The sequence below is a fragment of the Orbicella faveolata genome, unplaced genomic scaffold, assembly GCF_042242905.1.
Source record: "Orbicella faveolata isolate gen_17 unplaced genomic scaffold, um_ofav_v1 contig_13, whole genome shotgun sequence".
Lineage (NCBI taxonomy): Eukaryota > Metazoa > Cnidaria > Anthozoa > Scleractinia > Merulinidae > Orbicella > Orbicella faveolata.
In genome coordinates, this window is record NW_028301540.1 from 10,157,539 (window position 1) to 10,174,888 (window position 17,350).

The 17,350-nt window shown below is 43.3% G+C and overlaps 2 protein-coding genes, 1 long non-coding RNA gene and 1 other non-coding gene across 7 annotated transcripts in view; 3 read left to right on the forward strand and 1 right to left on the reverse strand.

Moving 5' to 3' along the window:
* Positions 1-10,125, forward strand: part of LOC149114910 (uncharacterized) — a 38,056-nt gene extending 27,931 nt beyond the window's left edge. The window contains exons 1-4 of one of the 4 annotated variants that reach the window (XR_016205948.1): positions 1,761-1,837; positions 6,249-6,343; positions 7,848-8,028; positions 9,793-10,125. This is a non-coding gene — a long non-coding RNA (uncharacterized LOC149114910). Of the gene's footprint in view, positions 1-1,756; positions 1,838-6,248; positions 6,344-7,847; positions 8,029-9,792 lie in introns of those variants that run through there. The other 3 variants (XR_016205946.1, XR_016205947.1, XR_016205949.1) reach the window with 3 other exon arrangements.
* Positions 10,126-11,626: 1,501 nt separating this feature from the next.
* Trnah-gug (transfer RNA histidin (anticodon GUG)) lies at positions 11,627-11,698 on the reverse strand. Its single transcript has one exon. It is a non-coding gene; the product is annotated as a tRNA-His (tRNA).
* A 2,060-nt stretch (positions 11,699-13,758) lies between these two features.
* On the forward strand, positions 13,759-15,044 carry LOC149114917 (uncharacterized). Its single transcript, XM_089284574.1, has one exon. It carries the CDS (start codon positions 13,759-13,761, stop codon positions 14,578-14,580), a length of 822 nt encoding a protein of 273 aa, XP_089140700.1. The 3' UTR covers positions 14,581-15,044.
* Positions 15,045-16,028: 984 nt separating this feature from the next.
* Positions 16,029-17,238, forward strand: LOC149114918 (uncharacterized). Its single transcript, XM_089284573.1, has one exon. It carries the CDS (start codon positions 16,116-16,118, stop codon positions 17,208-17,210), a length of 1,095 nt encoding a protein of 364 aa, XP_089140699.1. The 5' UTR covers positions 16,029-16,115; the 3' UTR covers positions 17,211-17,238.
* Positions 17,239-17,350: the final 112 nt, after the last annotated feature.

A 17,350-nucleotide genomic window follows, 5' to 3' on the forward strand; every position in this document is an offset into this window, starting at 1 on the left:
GGTGGTTCAAAACAGTTTCTAGCACTTAGATTTTGATGGGTCGTTATAACCACTCTTTATCACTTGATGCTATAATCATGGTATCAAAACACTGCAAAAATGATTGGTGAACACTTTGCAATTATTTTCGTGACATGATAGGTTACTATAGTAACAGTATATTCACCTAAAAACGCCCTTGCATTACAGCTTCAGGGGCTTAGAATTCAAAAACGGCACGGTGAAATTTGTATGTATTATCAACTTTTGATAAGTATAATAAGGCGCAACGTTTGGCAAAGTTTAAAAAAAAATCTGTAGGTAGGGGTCAGAGCCACCAAGGTGGTATTAGTTGCTAAAATCAAAAGGTCTCCGCGAGGAAATAACCAATTTCAGACAAATGTATGGGTAAGCTTAAACCCCCAGCTTAGTTGATTAGCTTTTACCCATATTAAAATTCTGAGCAGATGCGAGGTCGCCCTGAGTGTCACGAAGTCACGAAGTCACGAAGTACTGTGCTAGAACCAGTCACTTCTCTGTTAGCCATTTTGTCACAGAATCGAGAGAAACGGCCGGAGGGGCCTTTTCTCGCGCGACTGCCTGTAGTTAAGCAAACATTCAAGTGTTAGTTGCTTCTGTTGTCACGAGCCAAACCGTACTTTGCGTGGGAAGGCTTTCCAAAGGTCGTTGGTTGTTTTCGTGGCGGTGTCTAGGACCTTTGGAAAGCCTTCCCACGCAAAGCACGGTTTGGCTCGTGACAACAGAAGCAACCAAGACTTGAATGTTCGCTCAACTAGAGGGAGTCACGCGGGAAAGGCTCCCTCACTTTCATGACTGGTAATTTCATTGCGACGACCTTTTGATTTTAACAACAAATACACACAATATCTTAACTTTATATCTTTGACCATATCAGAAAAAAACCTTGTGAAATACGCCTCAGTTTTCACTTTGCAACATGTAAATTGATATTGACACAGCACTTCTGATTGCAACGGGGAAAATTCCCTTGATTGCGTGGGCCACACCCCTCCGTGTATTGAAAACGCAAACTCATTGCAAAGCTTTGTGATTCTACTCTTATTACAAGGCTTCTGAGTGTGCCTTTCTTACAAAGTTTTGTTTTGAAAGTAATCATTTCCTTTCATTTAATAAACTGCCTTTACATCACGCCACCAGTGCTATTCGCCTTTTTGAAAGAATCGCGGTTCCCAGAGACAAACAAAGTGCCTGGGAGAATCGTACACGTCGACAATCCCGGTTGCGCTCGCTAATATTCAGTCCCTAGATTGCGTGGAGAACACATCTCTTTTTCCACGAATTCAACTCGACCCGTAATATCACATCATTCCTACTCAGACGCTTTTAGGACTCGTCAAACGCATGACGAACCCTACGAGCGTCTGCGTGGGAGGCTATGCACACCAACACTACAATATAAACTCTCCGTTAAAATTTCATTTTACACTAGTAATACAACTGCAGTCCACACATTTCCAACAGCGAAGTAAAAGAACATAACGTAATGTCCTGGTCTAAATATTGTTGCAAGTCCATTTCCCCTGCCGTTGCACCGAGTTTGTAGCAGCTTCATCCTCCAACTATGGGGGTCAAAGGTGTGACAAATTCTTCCCACGGCCGGGCTTCCGCTTCAAGAACTAGCATCGTGTCATTTCCATATTTATCAAAACGGCAACACTTGTCTGTTACAGCCAATGATATTCGCACTGGCCTTCAGGGAAAGTCCCTCGGAAAATTCTTATTTAAAATGAAAAAAGTTCTTTCGAATTACAAGAGTTACTTTGCGCAGGACAGCTGAAGGAAGGCTAGAATAATTCTTGCATACAGAATTCCGCAGGTAAGCCGACAAAGTCCGCTGTATTCGCCGGTGTGGTTTGTTCCTAGTTTTAATGCTGATACAAAGCATTTAAAAAAAAGTTAAAGCGAGACGACAGATATCAAAACATACCTTTTTTCAGAGCGCTCAAAGTGTGAAATTCGGACGGCAGACCTGCAGGGATAAAATGCTATTACTGCGGAAACAGCCCTTAACTAATTCCAAGTATTAACTCCGCGTTATAACCTTAACTTGAGTATTTCGTTGTTATTTTGTGTTGTTCACTTTGTATAGTATGGGCGAAATGTACATTGACCTCGAACGGGTTTTGAAGCAATTAGGTAAAGAATGGACGATTCAGTTTGGGTGCTCACGTTGTCGCTAAAACCTGGTGTTTGGTTATTTCCCGTGACCTTTTTATTTTGCAGAGTACGGCAAACAAACTCTCCCTCGGCCGGAGTAGTTTTTCTTCCGTAAAACAAAACCTCACATCTTGAAAGAAGTGTCCTATGTCGAGATTGAACCCCTCGCTGCAAGACCCCGTTCTCCTTCTTGTTCTCAATTTAACTCGCAAGATAAACATTCTGTCGAAACGAGCTTTCCATAATTACACATAACATGGGCAATATCAACGTTTGACTGTGTGCCGGCTGTGTAGGACCGGTTACCGTGTAGGATGTAGGAATGTAAATTTCGGAATCTATAGTGGTAACTTGGAATCCAGCACGGCATTTAGTAAAATCTGGTTGAAGAAGGAAAAAATAGATTGAGTAAACACGCTCCAATGCAGGAGCGATTCCACGAAGAAGGCTTCTGGGCTAGCGACAGGATATTGCAGTTAAAAGAAATTTAGAAATTCGTCTTTGCGAAATTGAAGGGATTTGAGGGACAAGGTTAGGGAAAAAATACCAGAGGAAGTGGGTTTTCCCCGTGTTTGCGTTATTTTATGACTGCTTTTCTTCGACAAGATGAAGAATTTGACATATTTTTTGCAGGAACTCCAAATTGATTTGATTTTATTATTGTACATGTAGTAGAGTGAATTCGAAGTCAGTAATATAAGGAGTGTTTTGGTTCCTTCTATGAGTACCGGAGTACAAATTACGTAAAACAAAAGAAATAAAAGACAGGAAACAAAACAACTCCAAATAACGACTCATTCCAAGTGACGAAAACTACGAAGCTTTCCGGTTCCTGCAGAAAGACACTATGTTTTGGTCTGGTGGCTCGTTTGGCACGGCCGGCTGTGGAGGATGAGCAAACGAGTGAAAAGAGCCCGCTCTTCAGTAAAGCCTTTAATGTGGTCCCGTGTTCTGTGGTTTAGCCATCATGTTTTGGGTCCTCGTATCGTCATTATTAACTGTTAACACCTGTTCACTAGCTGTGCAAAATAACAATTTACAAGATTAGTACTCCCGACTTCTCAGCTACTCCAAAGTCTTTCAAACTATATAACCACCTTTTGATTTGCCCAATTCAATATGAAAAATGTAACAAAAGCTCATCTTTTTGACGGGATTTTCCTTTTTTCATCAATACATAGTCCAATTATGTGTAGAAGGACTAATATACTTAAAAGTAATTTAATGTAACTGGACTTTCTGCTATTGTAAACATTCTTTTTATTTGAAATTATAAGTGAAAGTGAGAGTCATCTTAGCTTAGCTTTTTCAAACTGCAAAGAGTGTGGGTTTCTTCCAATCATTTTGATCACAGTGAATAAATTGGACTAAACCAGAGGTCATCATCATATGATCATCAACATTCTTTTCATTCCTCTCACTTAGATAATCATTATCATCATCATCATTATCATCATCGTCATTGTCATCATCACTTTCTTGGTCTTCAATATTGTCATCATTATTCTTGCATCGTAATCGTCATCATCATCATGATAGTCACTATTTAAGGGGGTATGGTACCCTAAAATATGGCGATGTTCATGAAAAATTCAATTTCTTGGAAATACAAGACTTAAGACCCTTGAGGACTTGTCAAAAACATTTTGAAACGATCTTGCCGAATTTCCTTCCAGATGAGTGTGAAATTTAAGGAAAGTACACAGTGGTATAAGTTTTTTCACGTGGCAACGGCCATAGCAACGACTGTTTACTATAAGAACGTGACCAAAAATATAGATTATTTTTAACTTATATGAACGAAACTATTTAGAAAAAACTTTTAAGACATGCACAACTCGATTGGTATAATTATTTGTGAAAAGCTTTGCCTCGAATTGCCATCACAGGCTCATTCATTTCCCTTGTGACAAGGAATATTTCCCACAACTGCGGTAACTTTTTACAAAATAGAACAACCATTGCACCCCCTCCCCCGAGATCGAATCTGCACCCCCCCGACTATTTGTTGCTCGTTAAATGCTTCATACTTCGTGTAAGAAACTTAAAGTGCATTTTTCTCAAAAGTTTACTTTTGTACCGACGGACTTCGCGCCAACATTTCTACTTTCCAAGGTTTTTAAGTAGAATTTCTGAAACTTGGGCTCATCAAAGACCAATAGTGTCGTGATGATATAAACCAAAAAAATCGTAACATTTTAAGGTCTGTCACGTGACATGAAATGATTTGTCCACTGGGTGTGGTAAAAAATAAGGTTATTTACAAATAAAGCTGTGAAAAGCACTGAAAATAAGAGTTAACTGTCAAAACTTAGGTTCATATCACAGAACAAAACAGAAACTTACATGATATGCTTATTTGACAGTCAATTCTTGTTTTGTAAAAGAGCAGGAAGTGTTGGCGTCAATACTATTAAACACTCTTCAAAAGGCTGTGGCTGGTTTCCATAGCAACCATTTTGAGTAAAACTCTAGAAATTTAATTTCTCTTCTTGAGTGCAATAGCACACAATTGATCTTTCTAAACCATATTTAAACAAACTTTTTGGTCCATATTGAGGGTACCATACCACCTTAAGAAATAGAAAACATGTACCGTGTTTCTATCGAGTTTTAGTACAAATCTACTAGCGTTCTATCACGAATTCCGTTCTCTGATTGGCCACAGAACTCACTATCTATTCTGTGATAGATAGTGAGTAGCGTAGCAGTGTGTCCTTGTTAACAAAATGACGGCCGCTTCTTGGCGTTTTCGAAGTTTCTGTGAAGAGGATTTAGATAAAGTTTTAAACGACTCGTAGATTTCGTGTATACGACCTGGGACTGGGAAACATCGCCCAAGTTCTTGGAAATCAAGGCTACTTTTTCGACTAGTAGATTTCGTGTATTCGCTCTCGATTTCTTTGTGTGATAGTTGACTCGGGCTGCGCCCTCGCCAAGTGTCATGCGATAGAAATCTCGAGCTCATAATCTAATTGTTTAATAGAAACACGAGTGGAAGTTTGGGAGAACGAGAACTGCTGTGGGAACACGAGCCGCAGGCGAGTGTTTCCACAGCCTTTTCAAGTTCTCCCAAACTTTCACGAGTGTTTCTATAACTCGATAGAAACACGGAGAACATGTTTTCTATTTCTTTTAGAAAACACCGCGACGCAAAAAAGGAAAACAACTTGTTAACTTTGATTATCAAAGTGTAAATTCTCTTTGCTCGCGCCATCATTACGTCAACAGCTCGTGCTAGTTCTGTGTTTCTATCGAGTTTTATAAAATAACTGAGCTACTACGCGCGCTCTCGTTGGTCGATAGGTGTGTTTAGATGAGAGTATGTAAACACGGATGTGACGTTTTAGTTTCGCGCGTATCTTTGAGAATTATTTTATAAAAGCAATAGAACACTTTTTCCTTGTTTACATAGCCTCATCTAAACACTCGGAGACTTCGTCTCGGATTTGCATAACTGTCTCGAATTCTCCGAACCCCCCTCTTTTTTAGATGGGGATATGTAAACACGGAAAAAGTGTTCTGTTGCTTGAATAGGAACACGATTTTTTACCAATCAGCGCGAGTATTTTCTTAGGACTGTTTTCTAACATAATATATTGTCATATTACTGACACAGTACCACAACAGCATAAACTGCTGAAAAAGTCATCATCATTGACTTCATGTTCTCAAATTCATTAATTATTCATGTGCTGATGACCCAATCAGCTTGCATCAATTGGGTCAGGTGCACGTATTTGTATACCCAATGAACATCTCGATCAAGACACATTCGATTAGTTCAAAAACTGATCAAGACACTGACCTAGAAACTTGAATTTTAATCAGTGTTAATACTAAATACAGTATATTTGCCGCTTCAATCATTACTTACAACAACAATACTGCAAAATATTATTCTTTCTTAGACACCGTTACATTAATTGTACAGTTTTTGAATTTTCCTTTCTGGAAAACAGCATCCTTAAAAGCATTAGATTCGTCTTGTTCTTCTGTGGTAGAACATGAAACTGCACTAACACTTGGACCTAGGGTCTTTGAAACTTAAGAAACATTTTCTTCCGTAGGCTTGTCGTACTGAAGCAATGCGTTAGAACGATGCCCCGCCCTTTCGCGAATCAAGTTTTCTTCCATCCCAGCATTGAACAGGGAGGAAACACAGGTAACACGCAAACTATGAGCGGTTTTGCGTTTAAAGCCTGCCGCCTCGCACATTTCAGGCAAAATCTTGTTCAAGCTGTTAATACCTACGGGCACTTTATCGAACGCAAACTTAGTTTTGAATGGCTTAAAGTAAAATGCAGTAACTTTTTTTGCACGAGTCTCAACTAAGCCTATATACGATCAAAATATCTCCACAAGGCACGGCTCGTGCTTTTCCTCATTAGAATGACAAACGTGCTTAACCACTCGTGGCACATATTAACCTGTGTCACAGCCGCCTCTCCCCGGAAAAAAAAAATCGGAGAGCAGAAAAATCTCTCCAATTTTTTTTTTTTTTTCCGGGGAGAGGCGGCTGTGACACAGGCTAGGCACATATTTAATTTCACAAAGACCTCCATGATAAGTTTTGGAGGCATTTTCATTTCAAAGTTGTTCACTACAATATTTCTGTGATCTCGACCTCGCAAACCAAAAACTTTTTCGTTGTAGAAATAGATCGTGTTCAATAACGACTTAGCTGATGTAGTTCCCAGCAATTTCTTCTCCCAGAATGTTGCTTCTTCTTGCTCGCTCACAAACTCCTTCTCCTCCTTCTTGCACTTAATATGAAGCCCTTCTCGAACGTCATCCTTCATCTCGGCATCTAAGCAACGTCGGAATAGGACAAACCTTCGAAAAACAACACACCAAATTCAATTCCCAAAACAGTGCATTTTAAAATTCTGAACAATGCGGTCTAAAAGTTGTCAATTACCTTTTGTCACTAGCGTCCAGAGCATTCAAAGCTTCGGATCCATTTTTCTCCTCCAAATAACGCTTGAGGGTACAAATGATACCATAAACAGTCTTGGGAGGGTATCTCCCACCGGACTTTTTAGCTACCTCCATCACGAATTTTGACAAGCAATAGTTCAGCGACAGAGCGTCCATTCCGGCAATATCTGCGCTCAGAGCGGTAACCTTGTGTAAATCGTAGTTCTTGAGAGACCACCACAATCTAATACCGGAACTTTAACCTCTCTTAACCTCTGCCATTCAGCAAAAATGCTCACATCCCACTTGTTTTTATACTTAGTTGAAGCTGGAACGGCGTCATTCACCAGAACATTTTCTTGAGAAGAAGTCTTAGGAACGCGAAATCGTTCTGATCCGCACTCGACCTCCATCATGCGGCGTAATGTTAATCTACCAAAAAACCCGCCCGTATCGCCGCATATTAAATATTCATTTCATTTACCTCGAATAAGAAACAAACAATAGCCTATTGAGCACGCCTTTTAATTACCTATTCTTCGGAAATAATTCCACTAAATTTTCACACTAGTTTGAGAAGCCAGCTCAAAAACTCGTGGTTTGTTTTTCATCAGGGGTTCCAAACACCTCGAAGCAATATAAAAGCACTCCGCCTTCGGCGTCGTGCTTTCATCCGTTTCTCGGTGTTTGGAACCCCTGATGAAAAACTCGCACTCGTTTTTGACCTATTACTTACAACTTTTTACCAGTTCCTCAGTTGACAGCTAGACGTGATGAAGATCTTTGCCCTAAATTCCATTACCATCTTTCTCTGTCTCATGGTACTATTCAACCTGAGCAATACTCCAGCTGTCGAGACTGGCCCTGCAACGACAGCAACCTGCATCTTGGCCTGTTGTAGCACTGCCTGTGCTTCTGCTTCAGCTGTCTGTAAGTTATACATGCCATTGGTAACTTGTACGGAGATAAGTTCATAGCTCTATACAAGGAGACAAGAGAGAATGGGAAAGGGTATACTTGGGGTAAACAAGGATTGAAAATTTATATCTTTTAGACTGGAATAAACAGTCAAAGGCAAGAATAAAAGTCGAATGTTTGACGTATGTTTCACAAGCACTTGATGTGCATTATTGGTGAAGTCACAGGGCTCAACTTTAAGACTGAAAAGTGTAGTGCAGTAAATTCAATTGCTTGCCCAAATGATTTTAGCTCAAGCTAATAAACAGTTAAAATATACCAAATGTTGGCCAGCAAACTGTTGATAGAGCAGTTTTCATTTTGAGTGTCAAATGTAGTCCAGGATTGCTCTATTTTTGTTTTTGGTGAGAGCAATTTCTAATTTTGGCAGCCAGGAATGGTCCGTAACCACTCAGCCATGCAATCAGAGTTGGCTTAATGTTATTACAGCCAGTCATATACGAAGTGAAAACAATTGTGATTTGGTTTTAGTTACACTGCATCAGTGAAACTTGTGTTTACTTTTTGTTTTCATTGGTTTGTAATCCAGGACTCGCACTCGCCTTCCACCAATGTGGCCCGGTGTCGATTCCCGGATTAGACGTCATATGTGGGTTGAGTTTGTTGGTTCTCTACTCTGCTCCGAGAGGTTTCTCCACTCTCACCAAAAACCTGATTATTTGATTTGTGTTGAGTCGTGTTATGAGAAAATTCGCTTTTGGACAGTCAATTTGGAAAGTTATAGAAAAACCGACAGTAGCAATTTACCTTACAATGTAGTCGAAGTTTCGTGTTTTCACATAGATTTTATTTAAACTGAACTTTGTTCTCTTCGAATTTTGCTTTAGCTGCGTTTCTATAATTTCCTTTACTGATATTCATTTCAGATTGAACCTTGTACTTTTGTACAAGCTGCTCTTCATAATTTCTTTGTTCGATATTCGTTAGCCATAATGTACTGAACTTTGTACTTATGCCACGTATACGCTTGCACGGCACTTTGTTCTTTTGCCTCATACGCTTCTTTCAAGGGGAGGTTCTCCCTGTTGTCAGTCACTTAGTGTAACAGAGAAATCACGTTGGCAATCACCAACTTTTGAAGGAACAAGTTGAGCATTTTTCGTTCCACACGTGAGTGTATTTACTTAGCTAGCAACATAACCAATGTGCTTTGTACCTAAGTTGCTCATATAAGCAAGCTACAAACGCTTTTTGATTACTGCCTCGACGTTAAAAAGTGCAGAATAAACTGTTGCACCAAGTTATGTCTCTTCCTTGACGTCCGTTGTGTACCAGGAGCTCGTGACCAAATTCCGTTCCCGCAGGCGAAGCAGTGCTCTCCAGAGTGAGATTCCTCCAGTTGTTAGTTTTGTCCGTTCATTCAGAAATTTAGTGTTTTTAGCAAAAACCTATCCTTACAGCGGTTTACCAGAAAAATACATGGTCACAGCTAATTTGATTTCCCCCATCAATAGCGCCCCTGTGCTCCGACACGCTTGAGACATAAATAAATTGATTATGATCATTATCATTATCATTATCACTGTCACTGTCACTGTCACTGTCACTGTCACTGTCACTGTCACTGTCACTGTCACTGTCACTGTCACTGTCACTGTCACTGTCACTGTCACTGTCACTGTCACTGTCACTGTCATTGTCACTGTCATTGTCATTGTCCTTGTCATTGTTATTATCAATTGTGAATCTGCGTTGATGGATACTTTATTCCTGCAGGTCTTCCACTAGGAGCAGCAACGGGTATATTTGGAGTCCTTGCTGCAACTGGATGTTTCATGGCTGCTGGAGGAGGATGTGCTGCCTGTGTCAGTCTCTGCCTCTCAACTGCGTCTCTTCCAACGCCATAGATTCCTAGACTGAAACATAGTCAAACTTAATGAAGATTATCAAACTAGTTTAGCCCTATTTTGTAGTTTGTCATTTAAGCAAGATAATCTCTTACGACCTAATGAGGTTGGAGTGGTGTTCAGTACATTTTGGAAAAAATGTCAGTGTAATAAAAATTATTTGTAGAAAATTACCACAATAAAATCAATACGTTTAGCTCAAGTTTTGAGTGTGATCACTCAATGAAAAGGCTCCTGCAGCTTCGGTGCATTCCCACCCAAACAATCCCACAATGCTTTATCGTACCAGGACTATCGAGCCCAACCCCCAGCCAAGGTCGCTTCTTGGCCGCCCTCGACCGGGGTAGATAAACAAAATAAATGAAAAGATTAAATTGAATATCGGAATGGAAATTTGTATTCGAGATTGGATAGAATGACCTATTACAAGTTAGAATTAAGCCACTATTTAACGAATCAAACATATGGCAAAGACATAACGATTTGCAACAAAAGGCTTGCGATGAATTAAGGTGTTTGCAAACGTTTACGTTGTAATTTTTTTTTTCAGTTTTATCGGGATAAATTTGTCCTGTGATGACGAAGCTTGTTTAATCAACTACCCAAGATAACCGGATATTTAACAATTATTAACGTTTCAATAGCGCAGGAAAAGAACTTGACGGTGTAATATCCAGTCATCATTACTTCACGCTAGCGTTTGGTCAACGTAGGTAAACTACGTGTGAAAAGGCAAAAGGAAAGAGAATCTGCGCATGGACGCTTTTTGGGTAAACTTTAAAAAGATAGTAAAGTAGTAAAGGACGCTCATAGGGGCCGTAACCAATCAGGAGCCAGGGATGATACCACGTGACCAACTTTTTCCCATACATTCTCTTAAATTTGAAAATCCAAGATGGCGGATGTTTTTTAAAATGCGTCTGCAGTGACGTCACAGGTCAGCGGCCTTTTTCATCACAGGTCACGTGCGTGCCCAAATAAGGCGATAGCCAATCCATGAGATCGAGGTTGTGACGCGCATGTCCAAATAAGGCGATAGCCAATCCCTGAAATCGAGGCTGTCACGTGCATGAAATCGAGGTTCGGATGGGAATAAAAGGGTTTGCGTGAGTGTCGAGTGAGTATTGTTGTTTTGAGCTAGGCGACTAGAAGATGTCTTCAGAGGAGAGCGAGACGAAGGTGAATAGTGTTTCTGAAGAGGAGAAGATAGAAGAACTTGCCGCGAGGGTGATGGATGCTGTTCATGACGGGTTCTTGGAAAGATAATGAAATGCGCCGTTTCTCACGCTATGGATGTCGTTCTGAGGAAAGAGGTGGTGAAGCTGGCGGATGAGGTGATGAGGTTCAGAAGAATGCTGTCTGAGAAGATGTTTGATGACCAGTCCATCTCGTTTAAAGACCCTGTGTGTTTGGAGAAGTTGTCGGATGGATTTGAGGACGGATGGGAAGCGTGGAAGAGCAGTTGGGAGGACCGAGACGAGTTGGCGTACCGAGCATTTATCAAACAAATTGTAAAAAAATCACCACCACCACCAGAATCAGAGGAGTGAAAAAACATTTTTATTCATGCCTGTAACACTAATAAAGATCCTTTAACGAGAGAATGTACATGGTTTGTTGCGTGATTTTTTCGTCGGGGTGGGGTTCGTCCAAACGGATTTTACAGGCTAGGGGTCTCTAAAAAGAAAAAAGAAAAAATTTAATGCCCCGACCAGGAATCGAACCTGGGTCTTTGAGGCCACAACTCAACGTCTTAACCATTAGACCATCGAAGCGCTTACCTCTTTAGGACTTGGTTTTGGGATTGTCATCGGGAGGCAGTCCGAAATTCACGGCTTTGCAATGAGGGCAGAGTCTTTCGGAGGGTTTCAACCGCTCAGTGTGGAGGGCTTTTACAGGTTCCGTGAAAGAATTGGTCGCAACAGGGTGTCAGGAAGTAGTCTCTGATACTGTGTTTGAAAGTGTATCCTTCCTTGCACCATAGACATTGAGGGTTAGGAAATCGAGACATGGAGTCTGAAAATAGAACAAAAACAACTTTTTATTGGTCATTCCACTTATTACAGGGTGGGACGTGTGCACGGTCCTATTGACCGGCGCCCTCTTTTTCTTCGGGATATCAATCAATAAACGATTATTATAGTACTTTCAACCATTGTGATCAAGTAACGATGCGAGCCATGATCGACGCGGAGGACAAATTACCCAACGTGTAAATAGTGTGAAATAAAAATCAGAGTGTGTTTTTACAAAAAACTGTGTCTGTCTTTTTCTTAGTTTGGGGCCTGTCCATTGATCAGTATGGCTTCGGCGACTCCTCGTGGGTATTCGTCGATCCATTGAAAGAACTTGCAGATACGCTTGGGACACTTGAGATAGAGCCTGTCTGGGTTGGACTGGGAGTGGGAGGTGGCTAAGACCAGGGATTTGCTGCATAGACATCGGAAACGAGCCGGGTCGATGTTCCTGTAGCAGGGGTGGGTCTGTTCTTCGACGCGTCTCAGGTAAGTGCCCACCTCTTTGACGCCACAGGTCACATAACACTTGGTGTAGAATCTGGAAGAGGGGCATCGGTAATACTCCCACCAGGTACCACCGTCTGGGGTTTTCACTCTTCCATATTCCATGGGTACCATACAACGCGGGCAAGTGGGATCTTGTGGTTTCAGTTGGTTCAGGAACTGATCGGGGTCGAATTCCTCCAACGCTTGGACTTCGGTGAATTCTCCTCGGTCATCCACTTCAGGTGATACTTCTACGAGGTCGTCTTTCTTGAATTTGTCGAGTCCCATGGCTTCCAGGACTTGCACGGTTCGAGGAGGTGAGTCTCTGATCACGGTCATGCATCCGCCTTGAATGGCAGGTAGCTTTGAGTCTGTGAAGATAGAGATTGAGTTAGTATCCCAACAAGGTGTTTTCACGTCGCATGGTTTCTAGGATGTGGGTGGTTTTTCGCACGTTCTTGGGGGTCGGTCTTTGCCTTCGCTTGCGATGGTTACTTTTCATTTGGCTTCTACATTCTTGACGTTGGATCGAAAAGGCGCTCCAGGGTCGCGAGAAGCCTTTGAGAGGGACGGTGGTCCAACTGACCGAGTCCGGGGTGATTTCTTTGAAGAGGACGCGTTCGTTGAAACGGAGTCTGGCACGAGGTTTTTTGAATAACCATCTATCTAAAGTGGATTGTAGTTGTTTACCTCCTACTTCTCCTTCCACTCTCTTGGGTAAGAGCAGTTCCAGTTTCTTTTTGGACGATTTTTTCTTTTTCCTGACGGGTTCGACGTGTGAATCCATGACGACTTCTGCTGAAAAGTGACTCGTGATGGAATGCGCGGTTCGACTTTATGGACGTTTTTGACGACCAATCAGTGACGTGTGGTGTGATGGGATCATGTGACGGTCTTCGTTCCGATTGGCGGGATCTGAAGTGGGCACGTGATCCGGGAAAGTACGGAGTGAAAGTGGATCCACGGCGCGGGTATAAAAGGAGCCCGTTGGACGCAGCGAATCATTCTCGACTTGCTCTTGACGCGGTGATGACCTGTAGGATTTTGACTGACAAGGACTTTGAAGAGATCCTTGAAGATCTGAGACAGCAGTTGAATCGAGCTTCTGACGTTTTGGATACAATCGAAAAAGAAGGCGAAAGACCGTTACACGGGAGGATAATTGAATTGGAGTTACGTCTTGTCTCTCCTTTGTACTATAGGCTCCAGAGGCACTTGATTGACTGGGGTGTGCGTAGTTGCTATCCTCATTTGTCGGGCTTGGAGATCACGAAGCGAGCGGATCGAAAAGGAAAGAAGTTTAACGAGTTTGTCTGAGGGTGGGTTTCAAGATGACTTACTATAGCAACTCGAACCAGATTCGGGACCTCGTGGAGCAGATCGTGGATCAGAAGGTACACACTTTAAGAGATCTCGATGCCATTCCGGATGTCAGAGTGGACATGTACATTTTTGACAATCTCTTCGAACCGTTAGGTCAAATACCCGATAGTCTGTGGTCTTTTGAGCTCTTGATGAGACGTCGTCCTGACTGGGGTGGTACGATTTTGGAGATGATGAAGAAGAACGAACACGTGTTTTTGTTCTGTGGTGAGTGGTGTCGCGTGATGTACAGAAGTGGTAGCGGTCAATTCAAATTCATTCATTGTCGGGATCCCACCCTGGACGCCGAGCGTGCCTGTTTGATCGCCACGAATAACCTCACGTACATGATGAGCGATGTCATCCGTGATCTGTTTGAACCCTTGCGGTTCGCTCGCGACCTGTCACGACGGGTGAGGGAGTCGGACAAGAGTCCCAAGGTGGAGGAGATACTGACGTTCAACAGGTGCGCTCACAAGGAAACGTGTCTGAAGTTGGAAGAGTTGATCTACGATATCATGCGTCAGCGTGATCTGTGGAAGGATCGGTTTTTCTTCCGTGCCCTTGAAGCGGAGGAGGATGACCTGTGTGGTGAGTGTAGAGAGAGTATGCGTCAAGCATTCTATGTGAAGGGGGACGAGGAGGAAGCCCTGAAGTGGAGACCCGGTAAATGTGATTGGAGAAATTGTAAATATTATGCCATGGATACCTATGAGGAAGACTGTGATAATGAGTACGGTCAAGATTGTAAGAACACGGACTATGCTCATTACTTTTCAGATTCGGACTAAGTCTTTTTTTCGCCTTCTTTTTCGTGTTATCCAATCAGAGTCGATTTTTACGTAAGAACCAATCAGGCACGACGTTTTTTGTACATATAAGAAAGTGTGAATAAAGAATTGGGTTCAAATCATTATGTCTCATGCTTTGAGTTGGTTGATCTCGAGAATGTGTACGACCATAGCCGATCGATGGTGTTGGACGACCTTGTGTTCCAAGTGCACTAGTGTCTACGAGCGATACGGTAAGGGTGAACCCATCCCCGACCATTTCAGCGATTCGCCCTTGGAGGTGTTTGACTATACCGACGTCGAACCCAACGTGATGCGTTTTGTCGTTTATATCTTGTGGTTGAAACGGCAACCCGATTCATTTAAGAAGTATCTCGAGGTACGGGAGCAACGTTTCGAGTTGTGGAGACAGTGCGTGTACAAACTTTATCGACTATGAAGAAAGGTCAAAAGAAGAAGCAAAAGCCGCTTTCGACCGGAACGTTACTGGGACGGTATCGGGATCCTTCCAGACCCGGTAGTCTGGGCGGTCTGACGCGATTCGCCCAGGCCAATAAGATCTCGGTACGACGTGCTCGCGAGGTCCTGCAACGGGATTTGGGGTACACGTTGCACAAACCCAGACGTCGTCGTTTTCCCACGGTCCCGGTGGTGGTGTTCGGCATCGACGAGCAGTGGACGGCCGACCTGATCGAGGTGATCAATATTTCGAGGTACAATCGAGGGTATCGTTACCTCTTGACAGTAGTGGACGTGTTTTCCAAGCACGCCTGGGTCCAGCCCTTGAAGAGCAAGACGGGTAAAGCGGTGACGGAGGCCATGGCAAAGATCCTGAAAGGAGGTAGAAAACCCATCAATCTCCAGACGGACGACGGGAAGGAATTCTACAACAAGACGTTTCAGGATTTGATGAAGCAGAAAGGCATTCATCATTTTTCGACGCGCGGGGATACGAAATCCAGTGTAGTGGAACGGTTCAATCGGACCCTGAAAGAACGTATGTACCGGTACTTCACCGTGAAGAATACGATGACGTTTGTGCCCGTGTTACAAGATCTGGTCCGAGGGTACAATCGATCGTATCATCGCAGTATCAAGATGGCTCCCGATCAAGTGACTTTAGCTAATAGCGAGGACGTGTGGGAGACTCTTTACGGGAAGAAAAAAGGGAAAAAATCGAGACGACCTCCACTGAAAGTCGGGGATCGTGTGAGACTGAACAAGAAGTTCCGACAGTTCAAGAAAGGGTATTTACCCGGATGGACCGAAGAGGTGTTTGTGATACGTAGGGTGCGTCCTGGGAAGGTCACCACGTACAAGGTGGAAGAATGGGACGGCACGGTGGTCGAGGGTACGTTTTACGCGCAAGATTTGCTAAAGGTGGACGTGAAAGACGACGATCTGTTCCGCATCGACAAGATCGTCAAACGAAAAGGGGATAAAGTCTTGGTGCGTTGGAAAGGTTGGCCAGTCAAGTACGACAGTTGGGTGGATAAAAAGGGACTGTACGTGACCCAAAAGCCCAAGACGAAAAAATGAAAGACTTTTACGTGCAGTTGATGAGCAATGCTAGCACGAACGAGTTCACGGACAACAAGGCCCACAGTTTCAAGAATCGTCTGCCGTATCCGCTCCTGTTTGAATCCGACAAGGAATGGAAAGTGGGCTTGGCGAGCGTGTCTTACCCGATCCCGCCTGCACGACCGCATCAAGTACCCGTCACTCAAGCGCATGACTTTGACGACGGCGATTATTTGTTCGGTTTGGATTGGACTATTGAAACGTTCAGGTTGCAGGACGACGGGATTACGTGGAAGCCCTCTCGTTACCCCGTGACATTTTTCGTCAGCGGGAAGGAACTGAACCGTGACCGACACAAGGTGACGAGTGGTAAATCTCTCATGCAATACCTCATCAATCGTTTTCACGAACGCCTGTATCATTACATGGATCGCGCCAACGAAAGTCTACGAGCGCCGGACGGGAAAAAATACTACCCCGTGTTCCGATGGGAGGGGAACGATTTGATCATCGACAACACCAACACGTTCCTCGCCGAGTCCGGAGACAGAAAACGTCCCAGAGTGTATTTTGGTACTAAACTGGTCAAGAAGTTGAGTTTGATTCGCGAGGAATCGTATTACTCCGTTCACTTGGACGTGAACATGCTCAAGATCTTTCCCAACGACAAAGTCCCGTCTGATTTCAAGAAAGACTGGACCAACCATGACAGCAATCGATCTCGCGAATTTTGGAATTTGGACAGCCACGGGACGTTACAGCTCAGTCCCTATTGCAACTGGCGCTTCAGTTACCTGGACGAGGAATACGCCAAGACCTACGATCGCGGAGTCGTCGTTCATCCGGACCTGCCTCCGCCTCGCAGTCCCATGTACCTGTATTCGAATGTGGGTCGTAGTACCATCACGGGGAATCGCGTGACGGATCTCTTGAGAGAAGTCCCCCACGACCCGATCAAGACGACGTACGAGCCGACTCAGATTCAATATAAACCCGTGCGCAGCAACGTTTTGGATATAGTGGAGGTGCAATTGGCCGAGAACGACGGACGCTTGGTGGACTTTGCGTCGGGCGTGACGTCGGTGACACTACACTTCAAGTATGAATGAGTCTGTCGACGACTTTTACGTGCAACTGATGAGCAATGCCAGTACGAGCGAGTTCCCGGACAACAAGGCCCACAGTTTCAAGAACCGTCTGCCGAACCCGTTGCAGTTGAGAGAGTCGGGATGGAAAGTGGGTATCAGCG

What these genes read in the sequence shown, in the direction of transcription:
- LOC149114917 (XM_089284574.1), top strand. Translation starts at nt 13,759, where the DNA reads ATGACTTACTATAGCAACTCGAACCAGATTCGGGACCTCGTGGAGCAG.
- LOC149114918 (XM_089284573.1), top strand. Translation starts at nt 16,116, where the DNA reads ATGAAAGACTTTTACGTGCAGTTGATGAGCAATGCTAGCACGAACGAG.